The 26772-nt window shown below is 41.9% G+C and overlaps 1 protein-coding gene across 1 annotated transcript in view; it reads left to right on the top strand.

Moving 5' to 3' along the window:
- Positions 1-26772, top strand: part of LOC124795903 (hemicentin-1-like) — a 441143-nt gene that overhangs the window by 334251 nt on the left and 80120 nt on the right. Inside the window, exon 8 of the mRNA XM_047259982.1 lies at positions 6881-7035. Coding sequence (XP_047115938.1) covers positions 6881-7035 — 155 coding nt within the window. The remainder of the gene's footprint in view (positions 1-6880; positions 7036-26772) is intronic.

The raw sequence follows: 26772 nt of genomic DNA, 5'->3' as shown, positions 1-26772 counted from the left end.
TGACATCTGTTGTGCAATGTGTGGGAATACATTCACCCAGTTTACATGCGTTTCCAAAACCGGATTTCGTAAGCCGTTGTCCCAGTTCCGCTTTTGGTTTGTCAGGTAAACACTTCAAAATCGATTCTGGAAATTTCTTTTTATAAAGCTGTTTCGCAGTTCCACAACTGATTTTCATGCCCATGTAAACAGCTCAGAAAGTCTAGTAATTTTTACGTCTTTGCGTATTTACTGAATGGGAGCTGTCAGTCCATAGCCGGTAGCTAGCAAGAACCGCAAACGCTACTTCGGAATACGACTTGAAGTAAAAGTACACGTTTTTCACACGAAAAAAATAGTGATGAATTTGTTTTTCACATTTTTAATCAATACTTTTACTCATTATTTTACACAACATGGTGAAAGGTGTCAGCGGACCCCCTAGAAAGAGCCGGCGGACCACTAAGGGGTCCGCGGACCACACGTTGGGAAGCCCAGCAGTAGAGCGTGCTGGGTTACAACAGTGATATGTGAGCGAGTGTCATCCTGTTGAAAAACACCCCGTCGATTGCTGTTCATGAACGGCAGTACAACAGTTTTGAAGTCAAGCTGCATGGGCTAACCACGAGAGTGGTCCTGCTGTCATGCAAAATCGCATCCCACACCATTACTCCCAGTAGTAGCTCATCTTTGTCTAGCACGCAGACAGACTGGATATAAGTCCTCAACTGGCCTCCTTATAACCAAGATACGGGCAGCACTGACACCAAGACATATCCAGCTTTCATGAGAAAACACAACAGACCTCCACCCTGCGTCCAGATGAGCCCCCGTTTGACACCACCGAAGATGCAAGTGACGGTGGCTTGGGGTCAGCACAACGCACGCTACACGCTGCCTCGCTCGGAGCTATTCTTAAAGTAACCGACGTGTAAGAGTTCGTTGTGTCACTGTGAGACCAACTGCTGCTCATATTGCTGCTGCAATTATAGTACGATGCGCCAGAGCCTACGCTGAACACAGTGGTCTTCCCTTTCGGTAGTGCAAGTTGGCCGTACAGAGACCAATTTTCTTGCGACTACACACACTCACGACCACCACTGCTAGTAATCATGTACAGTGGCAGCGTTCCTGCCAAATCTTTCTCCAGAATCGCAGAAGGTACATCCAGCTTCTAGTAGTTGTGTTACACGACTCATTCAAACTCAGTGAGGTATTAATAGTAGCGTCTTTTTCGTCTTACGGGTATCCTGGTTAATATAAACTCGACACATCCAATGTAAAATAAAAATTACATTCACCAGCGTTACAGCGTGTATTTAAAGCAAACCCGATATCCATCCTCATGGTGGCACTACTAGGGCTACTCTTAGGCAACTGGCACGAAATTTAAAAAGACACAATCTTTCAGATGTACGAACACGCTTGTCAACTTACAACTTCTTCCAGGTACTGAGATTTTTTTCCGGAAGTCGGTAATCGCAGAATGTAAAAAACTACATATAAAAATGTGTGGAGTTGTTAATGGAGATAGCCGGCCGGAGTGGCCGTGCGGTTCTAAGCGCTACAATCTGGAGCCGAGCGACCGCTACGGTCGCAGGTTCGAATCCTGCCTCGGGCATGGATGTGTGTGATGTCCTTAGGTTAGTTAGGTTTAATTAGTTCTAAGTTCTAGGCGACTGATGATCTCAGAAGTTGAGTCGCATAGTGCTCAGAGCCATTTGAACCATTTGTTAATGAAGATAAAAACGTTCTCTTCTTCTATGAGACACAAATGTCACAAGTCCACCGTTTCCTCACTAAGGGTACTTGACATGTTAGACGCTAGACTGCCAACCTTCACGGTTTTTTCGATTGCTTCATATGCAACACATTAACACTGGAAACTGACATGCGACATAACAACATATTGCTGCTATGGAGGGTAATTTTTCTTAACTAAAACCAATAACTACAACCCAATGGACTCCACAACTCATTTCCTGGGTGTCCAGCATATTGGTTGCGAAATTCCGCTGTCAGGCATGGTGCCAAGCACTGACCCTTCCCAGAAGTGACTGAAATTATTTCATGCCACGCCCAGGTTGTGGGTCACCTAGGCATCCACATGACCAGAAATGTGGCCTGATCTTTACAAAATAGGCAGATTTGCCAGTAATACCCTCTGCGTAGACCTAGCGGTAAATGTCTTTGACTACTGCCTACACTGGAAACGACACTATGCCACTGGTGTCATGTGGGTCAGCCAGCCTCTAGCTGTGTCTCCGCTAGCTGCTGCCCTATGGGCTGCTCCTAGATGTGCTACTGCCAGTGTCTGACATGATTCAGTCACCTTGTCATCAATCGGCTCCTTGTCGTCTCCAATGTGCCCTCGATTCACTATTCCCGCCAGTTGCGTCTCACACCTTACCTCCTGCCTGAGCAGGAGGCTGTCCAATGCATATGCGCCTGGTTGCCGGAGGAAAGGCAGCTGCATGCATGCGCCAAAACACGGCCGAGTACCTGCCCACAATTCTCGCGCCGACTACAGCGAAATATGCTGCCTTGTGTTAGGCTGAAGCGGTCTCTGCCGCCTGGGCTCGTCGCTCGCCATCGACGCGCCTCCAGCGACTACTCTAGAAGATCTTACTACATAGAGTACGCTTTTAATACCAATGCATTTATGATTTCACAACCACCGAGAAACTGGCGCTTCGCAACGGACGCCCTACTCACCATCCTTAATCGTATACTGGAATTTAACAGTATCAATGGACATTGGACTGTAACACAACAATACTTTATTATTGTTTATTTCGTGTTTACATGAAACCTTCTACTGAGACTTACAGGTTTATTGTCACTGATTACACTGTAAACGATTTAGCTGATACGAATTTTATTTGTTGGGTAGGCATGATGCAACAATCTAACGGCAAGGTGGCTACATGTAGAACGATTTTAGGGAAAAAGGTTATCAAATAATTTGACAGTTCCAAGAGCTGATTGACATTTTCGTGAAATGGGGTCTCGTAGTCCAATGTTTCTCAATAATTTATATATACTGAAGAGCCAAGGAAACTCGTACGTTTTCCTAATATCTTGTAGAGACCCGCCAGAACGCATAAATTACGCAAGATGACGTGGCAAGGACTCGACTAATGTCTGAACTAGTGCTAGAGAGAACTGACACCATGAATCCTGCAGGTCTGTCCATAAATCCCTAAGAGTATGAGGGGGCGTAGATCTCTTCTGAAGAAGACGTTGCAAGGCATCCCAGATGTGCTCGATAACGTTCATGTTCATTTCTGGGGAGATTGGTGCCCAGCGGAAGTGTTTAAACTAAGAAGAATAATTCGGGTCCACTCTGTAGCAGTTCTGGACGTGTGGGTGTCGCATTGTCCTGCTGGAATTGCCAAAGTTAGTCGGAATGCACAATGAACTTGCATGGATGCAGGTGATCAGACAGGATGCTTACGTACGTGTCACCTGCCGGAGGGATATATAGACATATCAGGGTCCCATATCGCTCCAGGTGCACACGCCACACACCATTACAGAGCCTCCGCCAGCTTCAAAAATGTTCCGCTGATGTACAGGGTCCATGGATTCAACAGGTTGTCTCCATACCTGTACACGTCGATTTGCTCGATACATCTTGAAACGAGACTCGTCCGACCAGGCAACATATTTCCAGTCACCAACAGTACGATGTCGGTGTTGACGGGCCCAGGCGACGAGTAATGCTTTGTGCCATGCAATCATCAAGGGTACACGAGTGGGCCTTCGACTCCGAAAGCACATATCGATGATGTTCGTTGAACGGTTCTGATGCTGACACTTGTTGATGGCCTAGCATTGAAACCTGCAGCAATTTGTGGAAGGGTTGCAATTCTGTCAAGTAGAACGATTCTCATAAGTCGTCGTTGGTCCCGTTCTTGCAGAATCTCTTTCCGGCAGCAGTGAGCTCGGACATTTGACGTTTCACCGGATTCCTTATATTCACCTTACCTTCGTGAAATGGTGGTACGGAAAAATTCCCCTTCAGAGCTACTTCGGAGATACTGTGTCCGATCGCTTGTGCGCCGACTATAACGCCAAATACAAACAAACTTAAATGTGGATAATCTATCATTGTAGAAGCAGTATGCGATCTAACAACTACGCCAGTCACTTGTTGTTCAATACAGGATGGTTCATTGATCGTGACCGGGCCAAATATCTCGCGAAATAAGCATCAAACGAAAAAACTAAAAAGAACGAAACTTGTCTAGCTTGAAGGGGGAAACCAGATGGCGCTATCGTTGGCCCGCTAGATGGCGCTGCAATAGGTCAAACGGATATCAACTGCGTTTTTTTAAAAAATAGGAAGCCCCATTTCTTATTACATATTCGTGTAGTACGTAAAGAAATGTGAATGTTTTAGTTGGACCACTTTTTTCGCTTTGTGACAGATGGCGCTGTAATAGTCACAAACATATGGCTCACCATTTTAGACGAACAGTTGGTAACAGGTAGATTTTTTTGATTAAAATACAGAACGTAGGTACTTTTGAACATTTTATTTCGGTTGTTCCAATGTGATACATGTACCTTTGTGAACAATGGACCACCCTGTATAGGCCTTGCCGCTCGCAGCGCCACATTCTGCCTGTTTACAAATTTTTGTATTTGACTACGCATGCATTTACCAAGTTGGTTTTCACTTCATTGTGTATGTATCTGTCTATGCTATTTCGAAATACTGTTACACTACGTTGATGAAATCAGATTCAGTGGGCATATGTTGCACTCTGTCTTAGAGGTAACACGCGGTAAGTTGACGCACTTTGCTCTACAAACCAGACTCAGTGCAGTCAATAATAATCACTAAAATTGTTTTTAATTAGTAGTTAAAATTTAGATATTAAATGGGTTGTGCAGTACTGCTGAGGGCTTTCTGTAAGTGCATTATACCAGTATAAATGTTCGTTTTCAGTTTTCTTTATTGAGTCAGAATGTATTTTGTTTTGGTCTCCCTTTTCAGAATTACTCAGTTTTTGAATTTATAATTTTCTTTCAATAAGCTCACGCCCCTCATTTAGCGTTATCGTGCATCCCTTTTAATATCTCTGTCTTTGCATCTATCATATCGGATGCTAGAAGGTCTATTTAGAACGGTTGAGAAGGCAGCTCTTGCAAGATGGCGTAATGTGGTGTGAGGTACAGGTGACAGATGGTTTGTTCGGTACGGGTTTTGTGAGAAAGACCGGCTAAATTGTGGTGCTCCGCTATTGGCTGCTGCATTCCGAAGTTGCGCGCCTAAAAGGCAATGTTCTGTTATTAAAAACTTGTACAAAATAAACAGCTTATTTATAAGCATTTCAGATTAAAGCAACTCTCAATAGGGTACCATCATTTCATTATTTCACGAGTATTAATAAATAGCAGAACAAAAAAGACTGCTAAGCAGAAGGACACTTTGGTGGTCTTAGGATCGCGCCTAACTAGGACGGCGGGTGAAGTGATTCGGCTGTAAGATCAGAGCTGTTTTCTGTGTTCCCTCCTATGATAGTGCTGCCACCTGCCGTTTGTCAGTGGTAATTATATAATATTTATTCTTCAATATATATGATACATAAACAACCCACCACCTTAAACAAATAGTGGGTCCTAATTGATACAATTCAAATGTTACTACTAAAGCTTATTCTATGGTAAGTTCTTCTGCTCACACTATGGGCCCTACTATTGTGTCTAGATTCTGTTAACCTATTTCTACTTATGATATTCTACTTTTACCTGCAGCGTTACAGGTGTGCCAGCGTTGTATAAACCTGCGTTGTTGGCCGTGTTCACTGAGCCTATCCCGGTGAACATGCCCCTGGCACCGGGCTGGCCCGGAGTTGTTGATCGCTGCAGTACTATACTAGTGTTGTTATCCTAGCTTATCCTACATCTAACCCACTATTTAACCTAATGTCGGATTCGGTGAGTGTCTGAATCGGTAAGAAAGGCGCACCCTACCCCTAATCGCAGACGTGGCGGATTCCAGTCGTGAAGCGGCTGGACAAGTCCACGCCTCGGCGGAACGTGATAAGTGCACGGAGTCAAGTCAGTAGCAATGTGAAATCTTAATTGTCGTTCCTTAGGAATTCTTTTATGACTTTGTGTGAGATCTCGTTTGCCAATTTGTTCAAGACTGAGAAGTGGTCCTCATGCCTGAGCAGGTGGTACGTGTCATCGTTGGGTAATTGATGACGTAGCTATGCCGGTACGTCGTCGAAGAGGTGGCACTCATACACCATATGTTCAGGAGTGCCTGGTGTGGCCCCACAGTCACACGCTGGTGTAGCCCGTTACCCTAACCGGCATACGTATGCCGGGCAGGGTGCATGATCCGTAAGAAAGTGCAGCAGTCCTATTGAAGGTTTGAAATATTTTAATGGCAGTCGCACCATGATATTGGGCAGTAATTCATGTGTTCTGCGACCGGTTTCTTAATTGCCCCACTGTTCTTGCCAGAGCTCTTCCCCCTGAGTTTGATTTCTATTTTGCTTCCCACGTGAATCCCCATTAGTTCGATTATCTTATCCCTGTTTCCCTTTTTGACCCTGTACCATGTCGCTTGTTCTCTGATCTTTATATACAGCGGATTGGTCATTGCACGTTGACGTCTAAAGTAGGCGGTGGACAGATTAATGTGACTGAGAGTGTATTTTAAAGGGACCAGTATAGATGGTTGCTGTCGCCAGTGGCTAACAGCCGAAATATGCTGCTTTATGGAGGGGAATGGAATTGTCCTTCAATGAATTTGTGACGGTGATACCGGTCATGTGTAAGCATTGAAAAACCTATTTCATCAACGTATCAGTTGGGTAGTACGTTTGGGGACTCCTCTTGGGTGCCAGTAGTGGGTGTTAACGACCGGCGTGCCCGGCAGGTGTGGTCGCAGCCGGCGCCACCCCGCAGGACTCCCCTGGGAACGACGCGGCGCCGAGACACCCGCAACTGGTGCCGGGCGTCGCCGCCGCTGCTGACCGCAACACCACCGGGCCCTTCTACCAGGCGCCCAGGCTCTGGACGCTGCGCCAGACGGTACGTAGCCCTTACATCCACATTATTTCTTACAGTACTTGCAGAGGGTTCTGAAAACCACCTTTACTCTTTCTCTACCGTCCCATTCTCTAACAACGTGTGGAAAAAAAATGAACACTTTAATCTTTCTGTCTGACCGTTGATTTTTTCTTGTATTATTATGTTGATCATTCCGTCCTTTGTACCACGGTGACTGTGAACTTCGATGGAGTGCTGGAAAGTAATACCTCCGGATATTTCATGTGAAACATCTTAAACCAGGGCCAACCACGGCGTGCCAGACTTCGTGGGCCAGTTATGTGCGATGCTTGCGGGAACAGGTCTCGAGCTCTCTCGGCTCTGCACGCACCTCCCCGGAAGTGCATGGTACAGAGCGACATTTCGTTGAGTATTGCAGTGTGGCACTTTTCGGTCGTTCCAGCTCTCTTCAGTTCCACAGAATCGTGGTAAAAGCTCTGTCTGTGTCACAATGAAGGACGTTCACAAGTTTATTGACCAGTCATCGCAAGCCCATAGAACATAATGAGAGAATAGAAGGATGAGAATTTACAATATATATGTGGTGTCACCGCAAGGCACCACACTTGTTGTAGGCTTCAAATCAGCCGCGGTCCGTCAGTACACATCGGACCCGCGAGTCGCCACTGTCGACGCTAGCAGACCGAGCGCCGCCTGGCTGGTCTTACGAGACAAGCTGGCGCACTGCCCAGTTCTACTTCCGACATTAATAGGAGTGGTTCACTTGTTATAGCTTCAGAGATCTCATTTGCAGAGACGCTAGTTAGCATAGCCTTCAGCTAAGTCAGCAGGTACGACCTAGCCAGGCGCCATATACAGTTTATGCATTGACAATTCATATATATGTGTAAAACAATCAGAATGGTAAAGAAGTATTCGCAGTTCAGTCTATAACTGCACTTGCAAATATTATTGGACAAAGTCAAGATCGAAGTTCACCGCTGTTGCTGAATTAAAGCTAAGTATTTAATGGTATTTCTGTCTACTAAGTTTCTAATCACCTAAGGTGTTCCATATTCATCCCGTCAAGTATAGTTCATTGATCCTCACGTCATCCTACGTGATCGACGTGTGTCATTAATGGCCGCCCCTTGTGTTCAGACTAAGAGCCAAATTGCGTGGCTCAGCGGGATCACCCTTTTTCCATGAGGCCCATAGTTCAGCCTCATATACAACAATACACGATGGGGAGACAAAGTTCATGGGATACTTCCTAATATCGTGACAGACCTCGTTTTCCCCGGCGTTGTTCAGCAAATTGACATGACATGGACTCAACAATTCGTCGTAAGGCCCCTCAGAAATACTGAGTCACGCCTCCTAAACAGCTGTCCATAAGTGCAAATGTCTTGCGGGTGCAGGAGTTTATGCACGAAGTGACCACTCGATTAAGTCCCATAAATGTTCGATGGGACTCATTTGGGCAACTCGGGTGACCAAATCATTCGATCGAATTGTTCAGTATGTACTTCAAACCTATCGCGAACAATAGTGGCACGTTGAAATGGCGCACTGTCATCCATAAAAATCTCAACCTTATTTGGGAACGCGATGTTCGTGACTGGCTGCAAATGTCTGTAACTAGCCGAACATAACTATTTCCCGTCATTGATTGTCTGACTCGTACAGGAGGACCCAGTCCATTCTATGTAAATGCAGGTCGTGCCATTACGGAGTCAACACAGCTTTCACAGTGCCTCGTTTCCATGACTTCGTGGAATCTGCGCCACACTCGAACACTACCATCAGCTCTTAACATCTGAAACTGGGATGGTTATCAGCCGTCTACGTTCCAACTCATATGATCACGACCCCAAGAAAGGCACTGAGGGCGAGGTCATGACGTTAGAAAAGGCACTCGCGTCTGTCTTCTGCTGCCATAGCCCATTAACGCCAAATGTTGCCACACTGTGCTAAGGGATACGTTAGTCGTTAAGTCCCGTATTGATTTCTACAGTAATTTCGGGGAGTGTTGCTTTTCTGTAAAGACTGACAATTCTGTGCAAATCCGCTATCGCCGTTCGTGAATCGAAATTCGTCGGCTTCTGCACGGTCCGTGGTGAGACGTAATGCCTGAAGTTTTGTTTTATCGACACAGCCTTGACATTGTGTATCTCGTAATATTGAATTTCGTAACGTTTTCCTAAATGTAATGTCCCATATGTGTGCTTTCGGAGTCTGATACTCAACATCGTCCGACCATAATCATGTCGGACACCTTTTCACATGAATTTGTTGAGTACAAATGACAGCTCCGCCAATGCACTGCCCTTTTATACTATGTGTATGTGATACTAACGCCTTCTGTGTATGAGGATATTTCCATCCCATGACTTTTGTCACCTTATTGTATTATGCAGTCGCATGAGCGACGGGTACTGCAGATATTCTATGAAAAGGTATAACAATTCCACGCAACGAAAATTTGAATATTTAGTTGACAATGAAAGAGCAAAAATTTACGATACACTGACGGGATTTGTTGTTCTGCACTTCAAAAACCATTTTGTGTAATATTTGCAGGCATGCAGCACTTGAAGAAATTGGTGGTATGATCAACATAGTTCCTGATGTCGCAAGCATTATTCCACCGTTAGTAGCAAAGAGTTTTCGGCGGAACGAAACGAAATGCACGCTGGTTAAACCTGTTTACGTAAAGGACAGATTCACACATTTGCGTAATTATATCACGGAAATTCGTTTCTTGCAATATGCTAGTAAATATTATAATTTCAAACATTATGACGTTTCTGCCGGAAACGCAGATCCTCTCATTGAATAAACACGGATTAACGGGAAACCATTTGTGTAAAACAAAAGTTGTCCTAAACATATGCGATATCTTTCAAGCAGTTTATGCAGATGAACAGCTGGCTTTTGCCTTTCTAGTGTTCCGATAGGTTTTCGACACTATATGACATCGTCGACTAAGAACTACGATTTGACCATTGAACGGAATGGACAGTGTCTTGAAAGGAGGATATAAGATGAACATCAACAAAAGCAAAACGAGGATAATGGAATGTAGAGGAATTAATTTGGGTGATGCTGCGGGAATTAGATTAGGAAATGAGACACTTAAAGTAGTAAAGGGGTTTTGCTATTTCGGGAGCGAAATAACTGATGATGGTCGAAGTAGAGAAGATATAAAATGTAGACCAGCAATGGCAAGAAAAGCGTTTCTGAAGAAGAGAAATTTGTGAACATCGAGTATCGATTTAAGTGTCAGGAAGTCCTTTCTGAAAGTATTTGTATGGAGTGTAGCCATGTATGGAAGTGAAACATGGACGATAAATAGTTTGGACAAGAAGAGAACAGAAACTTTCGAAATGTGGTGCTACAGAAGAATGCTGAAGATTAGATGGGTAGATCACACAACTAATGATGAAGTTTGAATATAATTGGGGAGAAGAGGAGTATGTGACACAACTTGACAAAAGGAAGGGACCGGTTAGTAGGACATGTTCTGAGGCATCAAGGGATCACAAATTTAGCTTTGGAGGGCAGCGTGGAGTGTAAAAATCGTAGAGGGCGACCAAGAGATGAATACAGTAAGCGGATTCAGAAAGATGTGGGTTGCAGTAAGTACTGGGAGATGAAGAAGCTCGCACAGGATAGGGTAGCATGGAGAGCTGCATCAAACCAGTCTCAGGACTGAAGACCACAACAACAACAGTACACAATACGCACACTGCACGGTTAACGCAGAACAAGTAAACGAATGTGCCTCAAGGAAATGTATTAGTGTCTCTTACTTCCTTAACATCATTAACTACGAGGGCAATCTGAGATGTAGTGCCTCCATAGTTTTTACGTAAAAACTGTTAAAACTTTTTAAGTAAAGTAAAAGTTATTAAAAGTCTAAATCTTTATTCATTCATTTCTCAACATGGTCACCCTGCCGACAATCACATTTCTTCCAACGATAAACCAGTTTGTTGATTCCGTCAGTCTTGATTAAGAATATTTGACGTCGCTGACGGAATCAGAACCTCACTTCTGCTTGCACCGCTCTATCACTATACAAGTAAAGTCCAGAGAGGTGTTCTTTAGGACCTGCAAACACATGAAAAATCGGATGGAGCTACGTGGGGACCATCTGAAGAATAATCGATGGCAGATGAACTCACAGCGTTGGATTCTTGGAGATGCTGGAGCACTCTGGTGTGGTGTGGCATTGTCATTCCGAAGGAGATGGTGCTCCATGTATTAACCGACTCTTCGTATACGAAACTTGATTACAGCACACTGTTTCTCACGTAACGACATGGTTACATTAAACACTGCTATGTTTCACGCTACAATTCAAAGTCCTCGAGCGCACAGGTTCCCAACCCCGATTTTTATTACCCAATGAGGAGTAAATTGAAATTTTCTGAGGCATAAGACCTCAACGATTCGGTTCTCTTTCAGTCACTAAACTAAATTATTTTCTGAAGATGATAGCTATTATCACACTTTTGTAATACTCTAGTATTGTTTGTGTAAAGTTATCAACAATTACTTTTTCTTAGTGACAAGCATTAATCCGGTGTAGTTTACAGGTTCTTCACATGGTGCACCCACTACACACATGCGTTATGCTTTGTCCTCTACATTGCTGAATGATAAACGTAAAACATATACGTAACTAATGCTAAATATCTCAAGAAAATGTCCTCTTCACTTTGTAGATACTATCAGCAGTCGTCCAGAACGTGCTTGGTTACTCGCTTAGAAACAGATAAATGAATTAAAATGACAGCACGACACAGAAGTAACTAAATTAATGCTATATACAGTATTGTTATTATCATCACTACTATTATTATTATTAGACTGGTTAGACACAAAGAATTAATCGCCGGAAGTCGTCCAGTGTTTGCCAGTTCAGAAGTAAGAGGTCCCAACAATCAAATGACTCAAAACTAGTAAGTATGGTACACAATCTGAACTTGTTTTATTTTAAGTGAGGTTGAAGTGTGCAGGTCAAGCAAGTCCGGTAATGAAGAGAAGTAATGCAGGGGAAGAATGATTTGTGCCAAGTGTCTACCCTCACTATGGGTAGTTAGCCTTCTTATCTGAGAAGGAGTTGTGGCTAGCACTTGCGATTTACTGTAAATGTACACACACACACACACACACACACACACACACACACACACATACACTCGTTCACTCACACAGCCTATATACCATGTGTCTTTCACATCTTTCATCATTTTAAAAATAAAAGTTTTCGAAGAAAAGTCTTTTGTTCTACTGTTTAGTTAGATTCTAAAATTGGTCACAGTGCAAGCGAAGGGAGCAGTAGATGTCAGGTTGGGGGGAGGGTGGCTGTACTGGCTAATGTCTGATTGTACTCAGGTGGAATAAGAAATTTTGGGAACCACTGTTCCAGAGGCAGATGGCTGCCAATATGAGTATATAGACACGAGGAGCGAAGATGTAGATTCATAATAACGTTTGTTTTATGTAAAAAGTTAAGAGAGTACTAACATAAAATTTCGCAGACCTTACTTTTCGGAAATCCCTCGTATTTTGTCCTTCAGAGGAGAAAGTGAATTAATACCATCGCAACGAAAAATGCCTCTTTTCTAATTATTGCCATCCCAAATTTGGTATCTTACCCGCGTCACTCTCTTTAGCACACATGTTGCATCTTCCAATGGTTGTGCAAAACAGGCTGTCTTTGCTTTGTCTTCCCACAAAATTTATCTGTGTGATCGTTCCAGTTTAAGCTATTCGTAACTGTAATTCCTGCATATTTAGTTGAACTGACGGCCTTTAAATGTGTCTGATATTTCGTACTCAAGTGGATGACCTCACACTTTTTCTTATTTAGAGACACAATTACCATTTTTCGCACGTTATCGTGTCTAAATCATTTCGTAGCTGTTTTGATCTTCTGATTAATTTACTAGACAGTAAATGACAGCATCATCTGCAAACAATATAAGAGGGCTGCACAGACTGTCTGCAAAATTTTTAACATGATTAACATTTTTTTTAATTGGAAATTTGTGGTACGTTCCTATGGGACCGAACTGCTGAGGTTATCGGTCCCTAGGGTTACACACTATTTAATCTAACTGCAACTAACTTACGCTGAGGACAACACACTCACCCATGCCCGAGGGAGCACTCGTACCTCCGATGGTGGAGCCTCGTGAAACCTGGCAAGGCTACCCAGTGCGGCTAACACTGATTATTAACAGCAGAGGAGCTATAATAATTCCTTGGAAAGTGCCAGATATCACCTCTGTTTTACTCGATTAAATACTAACAAGCATAATTGCAGAATCAGAATTTATTTTCTTATTTACACATGTCGGAAGAATCATATATACGATACGTAGTATACAAAAGAGAAGTACGGTAATCGAATTTACAGCGTAATTGCAAAATACACTAAACATTTTAAAACCTGTGTGAATGAAAGGCTAAATATGACACAGTAAATGATAATGTATGTGAAAGAAAATCTCTCGCAGCAACTTTTTCCTTTTTTTTTTTTAATTCGTGCCGGCAACCAAGTCTGGATCACCACTGACAGGGACGCACCGAACCTAGTTGCTGAAAATGGCAGCGAATCAGACAGCGAAAGCATTTTGTGTCCTACATTTATCCCGTGGCCAATCGCAATGGATAATGAGACTGTGAAGACATTCCATGACAAATTTCACAAGAAGGGAGCAGACTTCAGCTGTGTAGTAAAGTGGTAGAATAAATTGAAGGAGGATTGTTCTTTCTTTGCTGCAGAGCGTTTGGACCTACAGCGCGTACCAGAACAGGGAATGGAGCGTTTGAGGGACGCGATGTGATGTCCCACAAAGTGTACCATCGAGTATAGCCTCTGCCACAAATGTGGAAAAACCTTACTAAGCGCTTGAGAGCGAAGCCGTGCAAACTGCGGCTCCTGCAAGCCATAAACCATGACGACAAACGGCGCTGTCTGCAATTCTGCGTTGATGTGCAGAACCATCCTGAAAATGACAAGTTTCCGGCTAATAAATCTTCAATGAGAGATCAGTTTTTCATTTTTCGCAATATGTTAACCGTCACAATACACACACGTCTGGGATTCCGATACTATTAACGTTTTCTCTGCTAACAAGACAGAACTGTCAGTGTTACCATCTGTCTCCACATAGCTCAGTTGAGTCAAAGCTCACAAAACGAAACTGGTAGCCGTGGTTTCGTCCTCCTACAAGACTGTTCGGCTCCACATTTCTACAATAATTATGCACGAGATTACACAAATGAGACGTTGCCACGTAACTGTGTAGGACGTGTAGCTTCCACGACGTGGCCATACTTGACTGGCCACCACATTCACTGGACCTGACGCCTTACGGGTTTTTTTCACGTTCTTAAATCAAAGATACCGTTTCCGTATTTGGCGTAGATCTTGGCTATAGAAATCCGTATATCGGCCGTTCGGGAAAAGTTCTACCACAAATACCCCTCTCCAGCGCTCTCGACAGGCATGCCATGCAATGATTTTCTCATCCGACGAAAGAGGAAGAAGTGACTGGTTGCCATGCTAGAAGCAAGTGGGGCGTGAGGGATTGTTTTCCAAGTATCCATTCAAACAGTCAGGCTGACTGTTAACTTAACGCGAATTTCACTACACTGTTTTACATTGAAGACATCTCGTAACATTTTTTCCAACGACGTATCCTCATAATAGTGCTAAAAACGTTGTCTTGTGAGTGTACCAGTATTACTTATACTTTTACTTTTTTTCTTACTAAAGTTTCATCTCCAGTAGATTCATTTGTATGGCGAAATGCTTTCAAAATGCACATGTTAAAATAATGAAAACTCACAACGACTCCTGCACAATTTTCGTAGTATTCAAACAACTGTTGACGGTAGAGCTGCTTTGCAATTCGTTTGAACTGAATCTATCATTAACGCACAGACAGCTACAAACATTTTAGCAGTCTTCTGTAGGGGATTTAACAGTATGCTCTACAGTACCACTGGGTAAATATAACAGTTTTCCAAGTAATTCTGCCCAGCTGAATGGTTCTAAAATCATGTGTCTCACTATATGTAGAGGGAAGTCTTCAACCTGTATATTGGTTCAGAGTATAAATTTTTATTATACTTTATACGAGCAACTGACTCAGTTCAGTTTTAGTTTACTTCTATTGCTTGCGTTTTCTATCCTCGTCGACGTGTGATGCCTCGTTGCATACGAAGATGACCAGTGATTCTAAAATCATTGAATCTGCATCCCGTCTACTCTACTTTCGTGAAAATTATGTAATTCGTCGTAAAAATTATTGATGAAGTTAAATGGTTGTTGGATTTCTGTAATATAGTAGTTTAAGAAAATCTAATATTGTCTCCCTGGCAAGTGGCCCTCGTGAGATACTACCCCCTCGGCCAGGTGAACCAAGGTTTTTTGAACAATTGATACTCCTCTTCCTCCCCATGGCGTTAACAGTAGCCTGTCTTCATGTGGTATATTGATAAACATGAAATGAAGTACTATAATGTGAAACTCTTGGTATCCCACCTTCAGGTTGGTCTACGAGTAACGATCGTGAAATAATCACAAATCTTGACCAAGACACTTGCCTAGCTTGTTAACATCCTCCATGATAGATTAAATTGTACAGAAAAGCCCCACTTAATTTGTAAATATTGATTAGCCTCTAAGTGAAAACAGAATAAATTTTCAACTAATTTTTACGTAAGAATTTTACCCAATGGATAACAAAAGCTTCAGAATGTGTATTCGAAATCTACCGACATAGTTTTTTTTGTTATTGTTGTAAATTTTTCGGATATCCTTCACACAACCTTTCAGGTGATGGACTCTGTGAATGGGTTCATTTAGGACATTCGCTTCAAAGCCATGAAAAATCACTTAAGAACACGGTTTTTTCAATTTACCATCATCTGTTCTGTTGTCCAACCGAAGTCAAGTGTCGCTCTTGACTGAAGTCGACACGACAAACACATTCCTTATCAGAAAATTATCCTCGAATACTCTGATGTAAATTGAAAAAATGTAGTACTGGTTCTAAAATAAAATGATTTGGCTTGAACATTGTTTGCGTAGTAACATATACACTCTGAAGAATTTAAAATGAATCATAGTTACCTGTTCAAGTCTTAAATCTTACTGTACTAATTTTCGTATCATAGTAATTCTTGCTATGGTAAGTTGATAGGACACATTCTGAGTCATGAAGGGATTACCAGTTTTGTGCTGGAGAGAAGCGCAGTGGCGGGAGGGGGGCGGGAGTGGTAAAATATTAAAGGGAAACCAAGCGATGAATACAGTAAGGAGATTCAGAAGGATATTGGTTGCAGTAGTTACTCGGAGATGAAGAGGCTTGCACAGGATAGAGTAGCATGGAGAGCTGCATCAGACCAATCTTTGGACTGGAGATCACAACAGCAATTATTGTAATATTATAGGTGTTAAGTATATCGCAGCTATCACAGACTGAGGTACAGCTATTGGTTGCCAACTCAAGTATGAAGCCTTGGTGTATGCTACGTTAATGGTGTAGGCTACGTTAATGGTGTTTCAGTTTCCCATCTTTTCCGCTGGTGAAACCCTTTCGCGAACTATAAACACAAAAAAGTTCCGAAAGGTCGAGGAAAGGATACTGGAGACGATTCATTCAGCAAGTACCAGGTGGTTGTAAATAAACTTATGGTTTTGTGACTGCTGCCGTGCCGGCTGTATGCATTGCAGGATGCTGAAACATCGTAGATATGTTCATAAATTAGCGCGCCTGCAGAGTATGCCGAAAAAGATAATAGTTCCATTCCGTGTCACCAAGGGTAAATATGACGCTGTAAGCAGTCTGAATGTAATGTGGGTACAAGAAAATGGGAGGAACGAGGGAACACATGATAAAGAAGGTTTTGGCACGTTATTAGGGTAAGACCAGAAGTCACAATGTGTGAAGCATATCGTGGATTCGTAACACGGCATGGTCGACAAATGGCTCTGAGCACTATGGGACTTAACTTCTGAGGTCATCAGTCCCCTATAACTTAGAACTACTTAAACCTGACCAACCCAAGGACATCACACACATCCATGCCCGAGGCAGGGCTCGAACCTGTGACCGTAGCGGTCGCGCGTTTCCAGACTGCAGCGCCCAGAACCGTTCGGCCTCCCCGGCCTGCGGCATGGTCGACAGTTTCTCGCAGCATATTCGGTGTAGTCAGAGCAGTATATCGTCATATGTTTTCCTTCAGATCAGGAAGTATCCGGATGTATCCCTGGTAGACGCGATCTTCGAGATATCCCGACAACCAGAGGTCACATGGATTTAGGTCGAGGATCTGGAAAGCGACACATCTTGAAATTGCCTAGAGATGATGCTGCCGTTAACGAAGGTTCCTCAAAGGAAATCTTCCACGTGGCAAGTGACATGTGACGTCGCGCCACCCTGCGTGAAAGGAGTGATGTTTACACACTGGCGTTCTTACAAATCTGAAATCATGTATTATATACGGAGGTTATTATAACGTGCAAATGAGATGGTAAGACTAAAAGGCACATGAAATGTCATCTCTGTGAAGAAAAAACTGACCGAAAACGAAGGACTTCGTGACACAACACAATCCAATCACATGAGCTGTGTGCAGAGTGGCCGTTTCTGCACAACGTGTGGCGGAGTAGAACTCCTTATGGGACATTTACATTCATTCACGCCCCCCCCCTCCCACAGCAAAGTAAAATGTTCCAACTAAAGAATTTTCCTCGGACACATCCCATCGATTCATTTCCGTGTGTCCCAAAAACCGAAGGGCAAAGTCGCTACGTTGTAGCTTATCTTGGGGCTTCATTTGGTGCCAATTCTGAATCCATTAAGGATACCAGTGTAAAATGGGCGACGAAACTTTTTGAAATGTTGACCAGGTTAGAGACAGTTCCCGTGACACAGCTCGAGCACTTGCTACAGAATATGAGGCAGGTACAACACGGTGAGCTAACTTCATAAACTACTGCCATGGGAATGAGCAGCCTCCCTCTCTCTAATGCACGACGTAATTCAGCTGTTCCTTCAAACCTGTTGGTCATATTCCTTTGCCAATTTATTGACATGGGGCCTCTTCTCATCTGTTTCTGTCGACCATATTTCCGCGTGCAGTGTCGCTATTCCTGCCGTCCTAATAAAACATCTTTTCCAGCAGTGCACGGTCTTTCTTCTCAACAGCCATTGCGTTTCGTATGGAGAACTTCAACGTTCTAATGGCTTTACACGAACGGTCACTTCACAAAAGAAATCAATGCATATCGCCAAGCGACAAACAGCGTACTGAAGTCAAAACTGGAAACCTTTCATATTCTGACTGACTGTAACGCCATATATTCATATGGTACAAGGAAGTGTACCTATTATTTCTTTCAGCATATTCCGTTAGCGCTCCGTTTAATAACATACCTCCGATGTTTCAGCCAACACAAACCACACGGCAACACTAGGAATACGGTCAGTGCATGTATACATGTACATCTACATTGACACTCTGCAAATAACATATAAGTGTCTGCACAGAGGGTTCGTCGAACCACCTTCACAGTACTCTATTATTCCACATCGCATAGCGCGCGGAAAGAACGAACACCTATATGTTTCCGTATGAGCTCTGATTTCCCTTATTTTATCGTGGTGATCGTTCCTCCCTATGTAGGTCAGTGTCAACAAAATATTTCCGCATTCGTTGGAGAAACATTGGTGATTGGAATTCCGTGAGAAGATTCCGTAGCAACGAAAGACGCTTTTGCTTTAATAATGTCCAGCACAAATCCTGTATCATTTCAGTGACACTCTCTCCCATATTTCCCGACAATACAAAACGTGCTCTCCTTCTTTCAATTTTTCCGATGTACTCCGTCAGTCCTATCTGGTAAGTACCCCACGCCGCGTAGCAGTATTCTAAAAGAGGACGGACAAGCGTAGTGTCTCCTTAGTTGATCTGTTACATTTTATAAGTGTCCTGCCAATAAAACGCGGTCTTGGCTTACCCTTCACCACAACATTTTCTGTGTGTTCCTTACAAATTAGGTAATTTGTAATTGTAATTTCTAGGCATTTAGTTGAATTTATGGCCCTTAGATTTGACTGATTTATCGTGTAACCGAAGTTTAACGGATTCCTTTTAGCACTCTTATGGATGCCCTCACATTTTCGTTATTTAGGGTCTACTGCCAATTTTCGCACAATTCAGATATGGTTTCTAAATTGTTATGCAGTTTGTTTTGATTTTCTGATGACTTTATTAGTCGATAAACGATAGACTCATCTGCAAACAACCTAAGACGGCTGCTCGGATTGTCTCCCAAATAGTTTATATAGATAAGGAACAGAAAAGGGCCTATAACACTACCTTGGGGAACGCCAGAAATCACTTCCGTTTCACTCGATGACTTTCCGTTAATTACTACGAACTGTGTTACCTCTCTGACAGGAAATCACAAATCCAGTCTTATAACTGAGACGATATTCCATAAGCACGCAATTTCACTAGAAGCCGCTTGTGTGGTACAGTATCAAAAGCGTTCCGCAAATGCAGAAATACGGAATCGATCTGAAATCCATTGTCAATAGCACTCAACACTTCATGCGAATAAAGAGCTAGTTGTGTTCCACAAGAACGATGTTTTCTAAAGCCATGTTGGTTGTGTGTCGATAGACCGTTTTCTTTTAGTTAATTCATAATGTTGGAACACCATATATGTTCCAAAATCCTGCTGAATATCGACGTTAATGATATGGGCCTGTAATTAAGTGGACTACTCCTACTCCTTTCTTGAATATAGGTGTGACTTGTGCAAGTTTCCAGTATTTGGGTACGGATCTTTCATCGAGCGGACGGTTGTATATGATTGTTAAGTATGGAACTAATGCATCAGCATACTCTGAAAGGAACCTAATTGGTATACAGTATGGACCAGAAGACTTGCTTGTATTAAGTGATTTAAGTTGCTTCACTACATCGAGGATGTATTCTTCTACGTTACTCATGTTGGCAGCTGTGCTTGATTCGAATTCTGGAATATTTTCCACGTCTTCAAGTTTCACTGAAAGCTAGCAGCGTGAGTAATAACCAAACTTCTACAAAATATACGTCTTCCTTCTTATTTGACAGTGGCAAACACATATGTTCGATAATTTATCCACACATTTGAACAAAAGACAAAATACAACAACTTTCATTAACATTTGTTACGGAGCTTGCCAATCTCGATTCGTTTGACACTCTCTTTCTTTTGCTAATCGTTTCTCCCAGAGCCAAATTTTACAGTCTACGTCCTTTATAATATGCTTAAGATGTTCTAGCAGATATCTGTTCTTACCAGTGATACGCTGTGCATGCCAAAACGTAATTAGGAATAAGTAAATCAGAGGAGAACCCAATCTGAAGGGATAAACAAAACAACAGAGAAATACAGAAACAGGTGGAAGAGCATATGAGCATTCCAGAAGGACTACTAAATAACTGTTGAGATACAGAGTGAGAGGAAACAGGAAGTCTCGTAGGCCCAAAATGAGATCGGCTCAACAAAATCCTTTGATATGGATCAGACGTTTAGCATAGTCCCCTCTCTACTTCCCGCTCCAATGACAATTTGATTACTCCTGTATGCTGCAACAAATGTCTCTCTATCCGGTGTCTTGCTCTAGTAAGAATCCCCTGTAATCGTTCTTTGTAGTACTGTACTTCTTAATATCTTACCTTAAGTGGACAAATAATTTTTTACAATTTTTGGTAGCACTGACATTCAGATTCCTTTAGTTTCTTCTTCTCCAGGTTTCCTGTGATCCCGATCTCACTGCCACACGATGCTCTGCCGCAGCTATACTTTTTCTGAAGTTTCTTTTTACGAATAACACTATAGATCTCTGGTGGCAAAATTCCGCCTAGCCAGGAAATTGCCACTCATTGTTTATGTACCCGACGATGGTATGTATCCGTAAGACATTACATTGTCATCCGATCATGTGTTTTGGGGGTGCTTCAGGTTTCTTTTTTTCTTTAGGCAATGTATTTCAGACACCGCTTCCAGATATAACGGAGACGACAAAATTTATATACAGAAACTCCGAGCATATGAAGGGGCGTTGGAACGAATAAAAGCTTGCAATATGTTCACTTCTCCCACGTTTCCGCGGCTGAAGGAGCCTTGGCAATTTACTGAGATTCTCTTAATTAAATTATTTGAACCCATGTAACAGATGCGTGAAAGTATCCAGTGCTAAACTACGATTTATTAGCGTCAGGGATTGTCTACTATGAGTACAACTCTAAATGTAAGTTTAGTACGTTTCGTTTTAGCTGACATTGGACCCTGCTACCATACTGGCTAGTGGGCTACAGAAATTGAAATCGCCAGTATCACTGGCACTGGAAACGTACATCACTGGATATACTTTACTGTTCAAATATGTAACTAAAGATAGTAAGAAACTGTCTCGATCGCATAGTCATCTATTAAAAATATGACCGGTTTCGACCTCTAGTAGTTGGCCATCTTCAGACAAAACATCCTCTGGCTGACGATGACGCCGCTTGGACAGCTGTGCTGCCCCAGTCACAAAGCTGCACTGCCGTTTCAAGCTACCCTGCTGTCAAACGAGGTTCTTATTAATATTAAACAATTTTTAAATGTATCAAGTGTTCTTTAACTTTGTAAGACCGGGTGCTTTGCACTTTTATGTCGTTATCTCGTAACGTCAGGTTATTAACGAACAGACACCTCTGAACGTATTTTTGGGATTTTTCTTAGAAGTGTTGCTGCTCAAGTATCGAGTTTACTTTCATTCATCGTGCTACAATTGATAGCAACACTAATGTGTTAATGACACATGTCTATATATTTCTATTGGATTTAAAGTCTTATTCTGCTGTAACTGCTTGATAAGTAAAACACGTACAAAAACAAACAAATACAAGCAGAAAGCTATAGTCTGAAGCAACAGGCCCGCAGAAGGCACGTATGCTAACAAATGAGAATACACACATCGGTGAAACGTCACCTTGTTTTGTATACAGATAACGGAGGTGATACGTACGCGACGGTAACCTACATTCACGCTCTCGACTCGCCCACGAAAGGCTGGGCATCGATCGTGTGTCCCGATTACTCCACGTGAACAACATTACGTCGTGTCCACGTGCCCAGCATAGCATCCTACGGTCCTCCTCTCTCTAGGGTGAACGTTAGCTATCACCGTAACCAGTGGCGTCCATTTACGTATTTCTGTTTATCTATTGTTGTCGTCATAGTTAGGACAACGACTGTGCATAAAACGTGAAATGTATCAGTATCATCCACCATAATATCAATTAGTTTGTCTGAATCATATATTTAGAAATATTTGGTTTGTAGCACATTAATGATACTTTGATCCTCGGTCACAGCTGAATTTATCTAATAAACCGCTGATGCCTGGATGTATTAATTTTTCTTTATTATTTTGTAATTTCGGTCTTAGGGCATTTTCTGGTACCTGTTAAAAATTTTCTAATGAAACAACATTAGAATCTCTGCACAACAATAATTTGTTGAAATTAAACGTAGTGACTTAACATAGTAGAGTTCCACTGGATGCAGTAAATTGCTAGGTGTGTGTGTTAGCTCTTTGAGCGTAAATTTTTTGTGACGGTATATACTGCTAACTTAGAGGAAAGTGTAGCTATAAAGAATTTGTGCTAACGGTACATATATTATGGAAATGGAAGAGGATGTAGATGAAGATGAAATGGGAGATACGATACTGCGTGAAGAGTTTGACAGAGCACTGAAAGACCGGAGTCGAAACAAGGCCCCCGGAGTAGACAATATTCCATTGGAACTACTGACGGCCTTAGGAGAGCCAGTCCTGACAAAACTCTACCATCTGGTGAGCAAGATGTATGAAACAGGCGAAATACCCACAGACTTCAAGAAGAATATAATAATTCCAATCCCAAAGAAAGCAGGTGTTGACAGATGTGAAAATTACCGAACTATCAGTTTAATAAGTCACAGCTGCAAAATACTAACGCGAATTCTTTACAGACGAATGGAAAAACTAGTAGAAGCGGACCTCTGGGAAGATCAGTTTGGATTCCGTAGAAACACTGGAACACGTGAGGCAATACTGACCTTACGACTTATCTTAGAAGAAAGATTAAGGAAAGGCAAACCTACGTTTCTAGCATTTGTAGACTTAGAGAAAGCTTTTGACAATGTTGACTGGAATACTCTCTTTCAAATCCTAAAGGTGGCAGGGGTAAAATACAGGGAGCGAAAGGCTATTTACAATTTGTACAGATACCAGATGGCAGTTATAAGAGTCGAGGGACATGAAAGGGAAGCAGTGGTTGGGAAGGGAGTAAGACAGGGTTGTAGCCTGTCCCCGATGTTGTTCAATCTGTATATTGAGCAAGCAGTAAAGGAAACAAAAGAAAAATTCGGAGTAGGTATTAAAATTCATGGAGAAGAAATAAAAACTTTGAGGTTCGTCGATGACATTGTAATTCTGTCAGAGACAGCAAAGGACTTGGAAGAACAGTTGAATGGAATGGACAGTGTCTTGAAAGGAGGATATAAGATGAACATCAACAAAAGCAAAACAAGGATAATGGAATGTAGTCTAATTAAGTCGGGTGATGCTGAGGGAATTAGATTAGGAAATGAGGCACTTAAAGTAGCAAAGGAGTTTTGCTATTTGGGGAGCAAGATAACTGATGATGGTCGAAGTAGAGAGGATATAAAATGTAGGCTGGCAATGGCCAGGAAAGCGTTTCTGAAGAAGAGAAATTTGTTAACATCCAGTATTGATTTAAGTGTCAGGAAGTCATTTCTGAAAGTATTCGTATGGAGTGTAGCCATGTATGGAAGTGAAACATGGACGATAAATAGTTTGGACAAGAAGAGAATAGAAGCTTTCGAAATGTGGTGCTACAGAAGAATGCTGAAGATTAGATGGGTAGATCACATAACTAATGAGGAAGTATTGAATAGGATTGGGGAGAAAAGAAGTTTGTAGCACAACTTGACCAGAAGAAGGGATCGGTTGGTAGGACATGTTCTGAGGCATCAAGGGATCACCAATTTAGTATTGGAGGGCAGCGTGGAGGGTAAAAATCGTAGAGGGAGACCAAGAGATGAATACACTAAGCAGATTCAGAAGGATGTAGGTTGCAGTGGGTACTGGGAGATGAAAAAGCTTGCACAGGATAGAGTAGCATGGAGAGCTGCATCAAACCAGTCTCAGGACTGAAGACCACAACAACAACAACGGTACATTGCATATTTATAAAGATGATGCACACATGTGTCGTAGGTTTTCCATATGCTGCTAACAGGGTACATTTACGGCTAAAAGCAAGTAAGTATGTATAACAACATTTCAGCTATAGCCAACCGGTTACAGTAAAATGAGATATGTTAGTATTAAGCATCAACAAGTTAACCTCATACTTTCTTAGGGTTGATATAGCTTGCCAGTTGTCTGAAGAACACGTGCATTATGTCTTGGCTTACCGTGAAATATCGGCGAGCTGTGAGCTGCTGCTGGAATTCACCACAGAGCTGTTTCAAATTTGAGGAGTAATTCTACATTTCTTCACACTTTCTGTTCATTAAAAACTTTATCACATTGGCCCCTAAGATGATCTTAAGTTTCCACTTCTTGCAGTTCGTACACTTCATCTTCTTGTTAACGCATACCCCGTGTAGTTACGTGCTCCGTTGTACTCAACTTCTTACTTTTGTTTAACTTTGCGGCCGGACGCCTTTTCTAATACGTACACTAATTTATCTCTACATATTTTCTGAAGCGTGACTAGAGCCACAGAACCGTCATAAACCGAAAGATGACATTATGAACTAAAGTGCGCGTCATTTATGATGGCGGCCCAGTTTAGGTTCGTTCTGCGCATCTGACGTCACAAAACACAGTCAGCCAGTGAACAGAGAACGACGTTGCTAGAGGTCGACTGCAGAGCAGAGCACGGACAAGTGTCTTCAGTTTTAGAAACGTTCAGTCATAAGTAAAGTAATTGAACAAAGGAATGTCTTGATAGCAGACTTCGTTTTATAGAAAGTTTGGAAAAAGCATTCTTTATACCAATAGCTTCATATTCTCTTAATTAATTAAACCAAACAAGCAATAAGCCTCCTAATTTGGGTGATAGCAAGGAAAGGTTTTTGTATCATTCTGACTAACCGCTTTATCGCAATAAACAACAGCGGTAATTGTTTATTTCCTATTGAACTTCTACGAAACGTGAGTAATTCATAATCATATCAACAGTGTTTGTTGGTATTTTGCGTGATAATGTAAAGTCCTTTGGGAGATATTCATTGAACGTCGAATTGCTTTAGCATAATGGTTGCAGTGTATGGCTGCTAAGCGAATGGTTTTGAGTTCAAACCTTGATTGGTGCTTAATATTTTCTTTATTTAAAAACAATATCGGAGTGTGTTACTTCTTGAATTTTATTCGTTCGAATGTAATTTTTTGAAATTTCTAGTGGCAACTAAAATCGACCATAAAGAAAGTATACGCTATGGACTTTTACCTTTGCAAACTCTTCAAAATTTCATGCAATGGTTTACTACATCTAATGCTACACAATAACTGCGTTGAACATCGAAACAAAATTAAGTCATTTATGGGGGAAGGTATCAGTCAAGAAGATGTGTAAAAATCAAATTTTTGGACCAAATAGCTTTTGTGAAATCGAATGATAAGGCGTGTCAAAGCAGTCGAAACACCATGTGTCTGCACAGGCGAGCAGTGCAATGATGACAAAATCGCGCACATCGTGGAATGCGGGGAGCACGTCTCTGTAGCAGCGAAAGGGTTAATGCGGTCATGGTGGCTTTACTTCATAAACTGCGCGCTCCCCCCCTAAACGTAAGTTTGAGAACTATGCTATGGCGCTGCTTCTCTTGGCGCGTAAAACTGGCAACGCAGCAATCTCCCACGTCTGGGCGGGCATGCGCGAACCGCCAAGATAAAAGAATTGAACTACAGTACCAAAAGAGATTAAAGAAAAAAGGATATTGATTATCATGATACAGAGCAGAAATTCCAAAGCTACAGAAACGTCATAACCCGAAACAAGATCCAATGAGCTAGTATTAAAAAAGATTAAAAAGAAAAGTATATCGATTTTCATGATACAGAGCAGAAATACCAATTTAATTTGGCACCTAATCCAACATACGATCGTGATAAAAATACTTCTTACAAGGAAATATTTTGGGAGAAAATCAATAGCCAGGCCCAAAGAATCCATTTTAATAAGAGTTATCAGAAAAAATAATGGTTACATCAGTAAGACGTTGCCTTTAGTGTCTGATGATGTATTCTGTGAAGAGCCTACATGAAGTCATTAAAGCTGAATGATGTGTCTTTAATTTTTAGACTTTTTTGCAACTAGTTTTGTGTATACCTGGATATTTTTCGCTACTGATTTTATCTATACCTGTTTCTAAAAACAGCTCGGTGCCACGGTTTGTAGTTGTACATACTGTTCTCTCGTGTTTTATGCTTGGGATAGCTGAACAATAGTAGTTATGCATGAAGTGTATTTTAAAGAGAGTAAATATATTTAATTCTAATAGAGTAAAATAAAGAAAATTCAGTAGATATCGTCACTGTAAAGGGAGTATACCAGTCCTTACGTCTAAGAAAGGGAAATATATATTGAAAATGTGGTGACAGAAAGTATGGTCCATGATCTGTAACAACC

The sequence above is a fragment of the Schistocerca piceifrons genome, chromosome 4 (assembly GCF_021461385.2).
Source record: "Schistocerca piceifrons isolate TAMUIC-IGC-003096 chromosome 4, iqSchPice1.1, whole genome shotgun sequence".
Taxonomy (NCBI): Eukaryota; Metazoa; Arthropoda; class Insecta; order Orthoptera; family Acrididae; genus Schistocerca; species Schistocerca piceifrons.
Note: the sequence above shows the minus strand (reverse complement) of the source record. Positions and strands in the feature narration are given on the sequence as shown.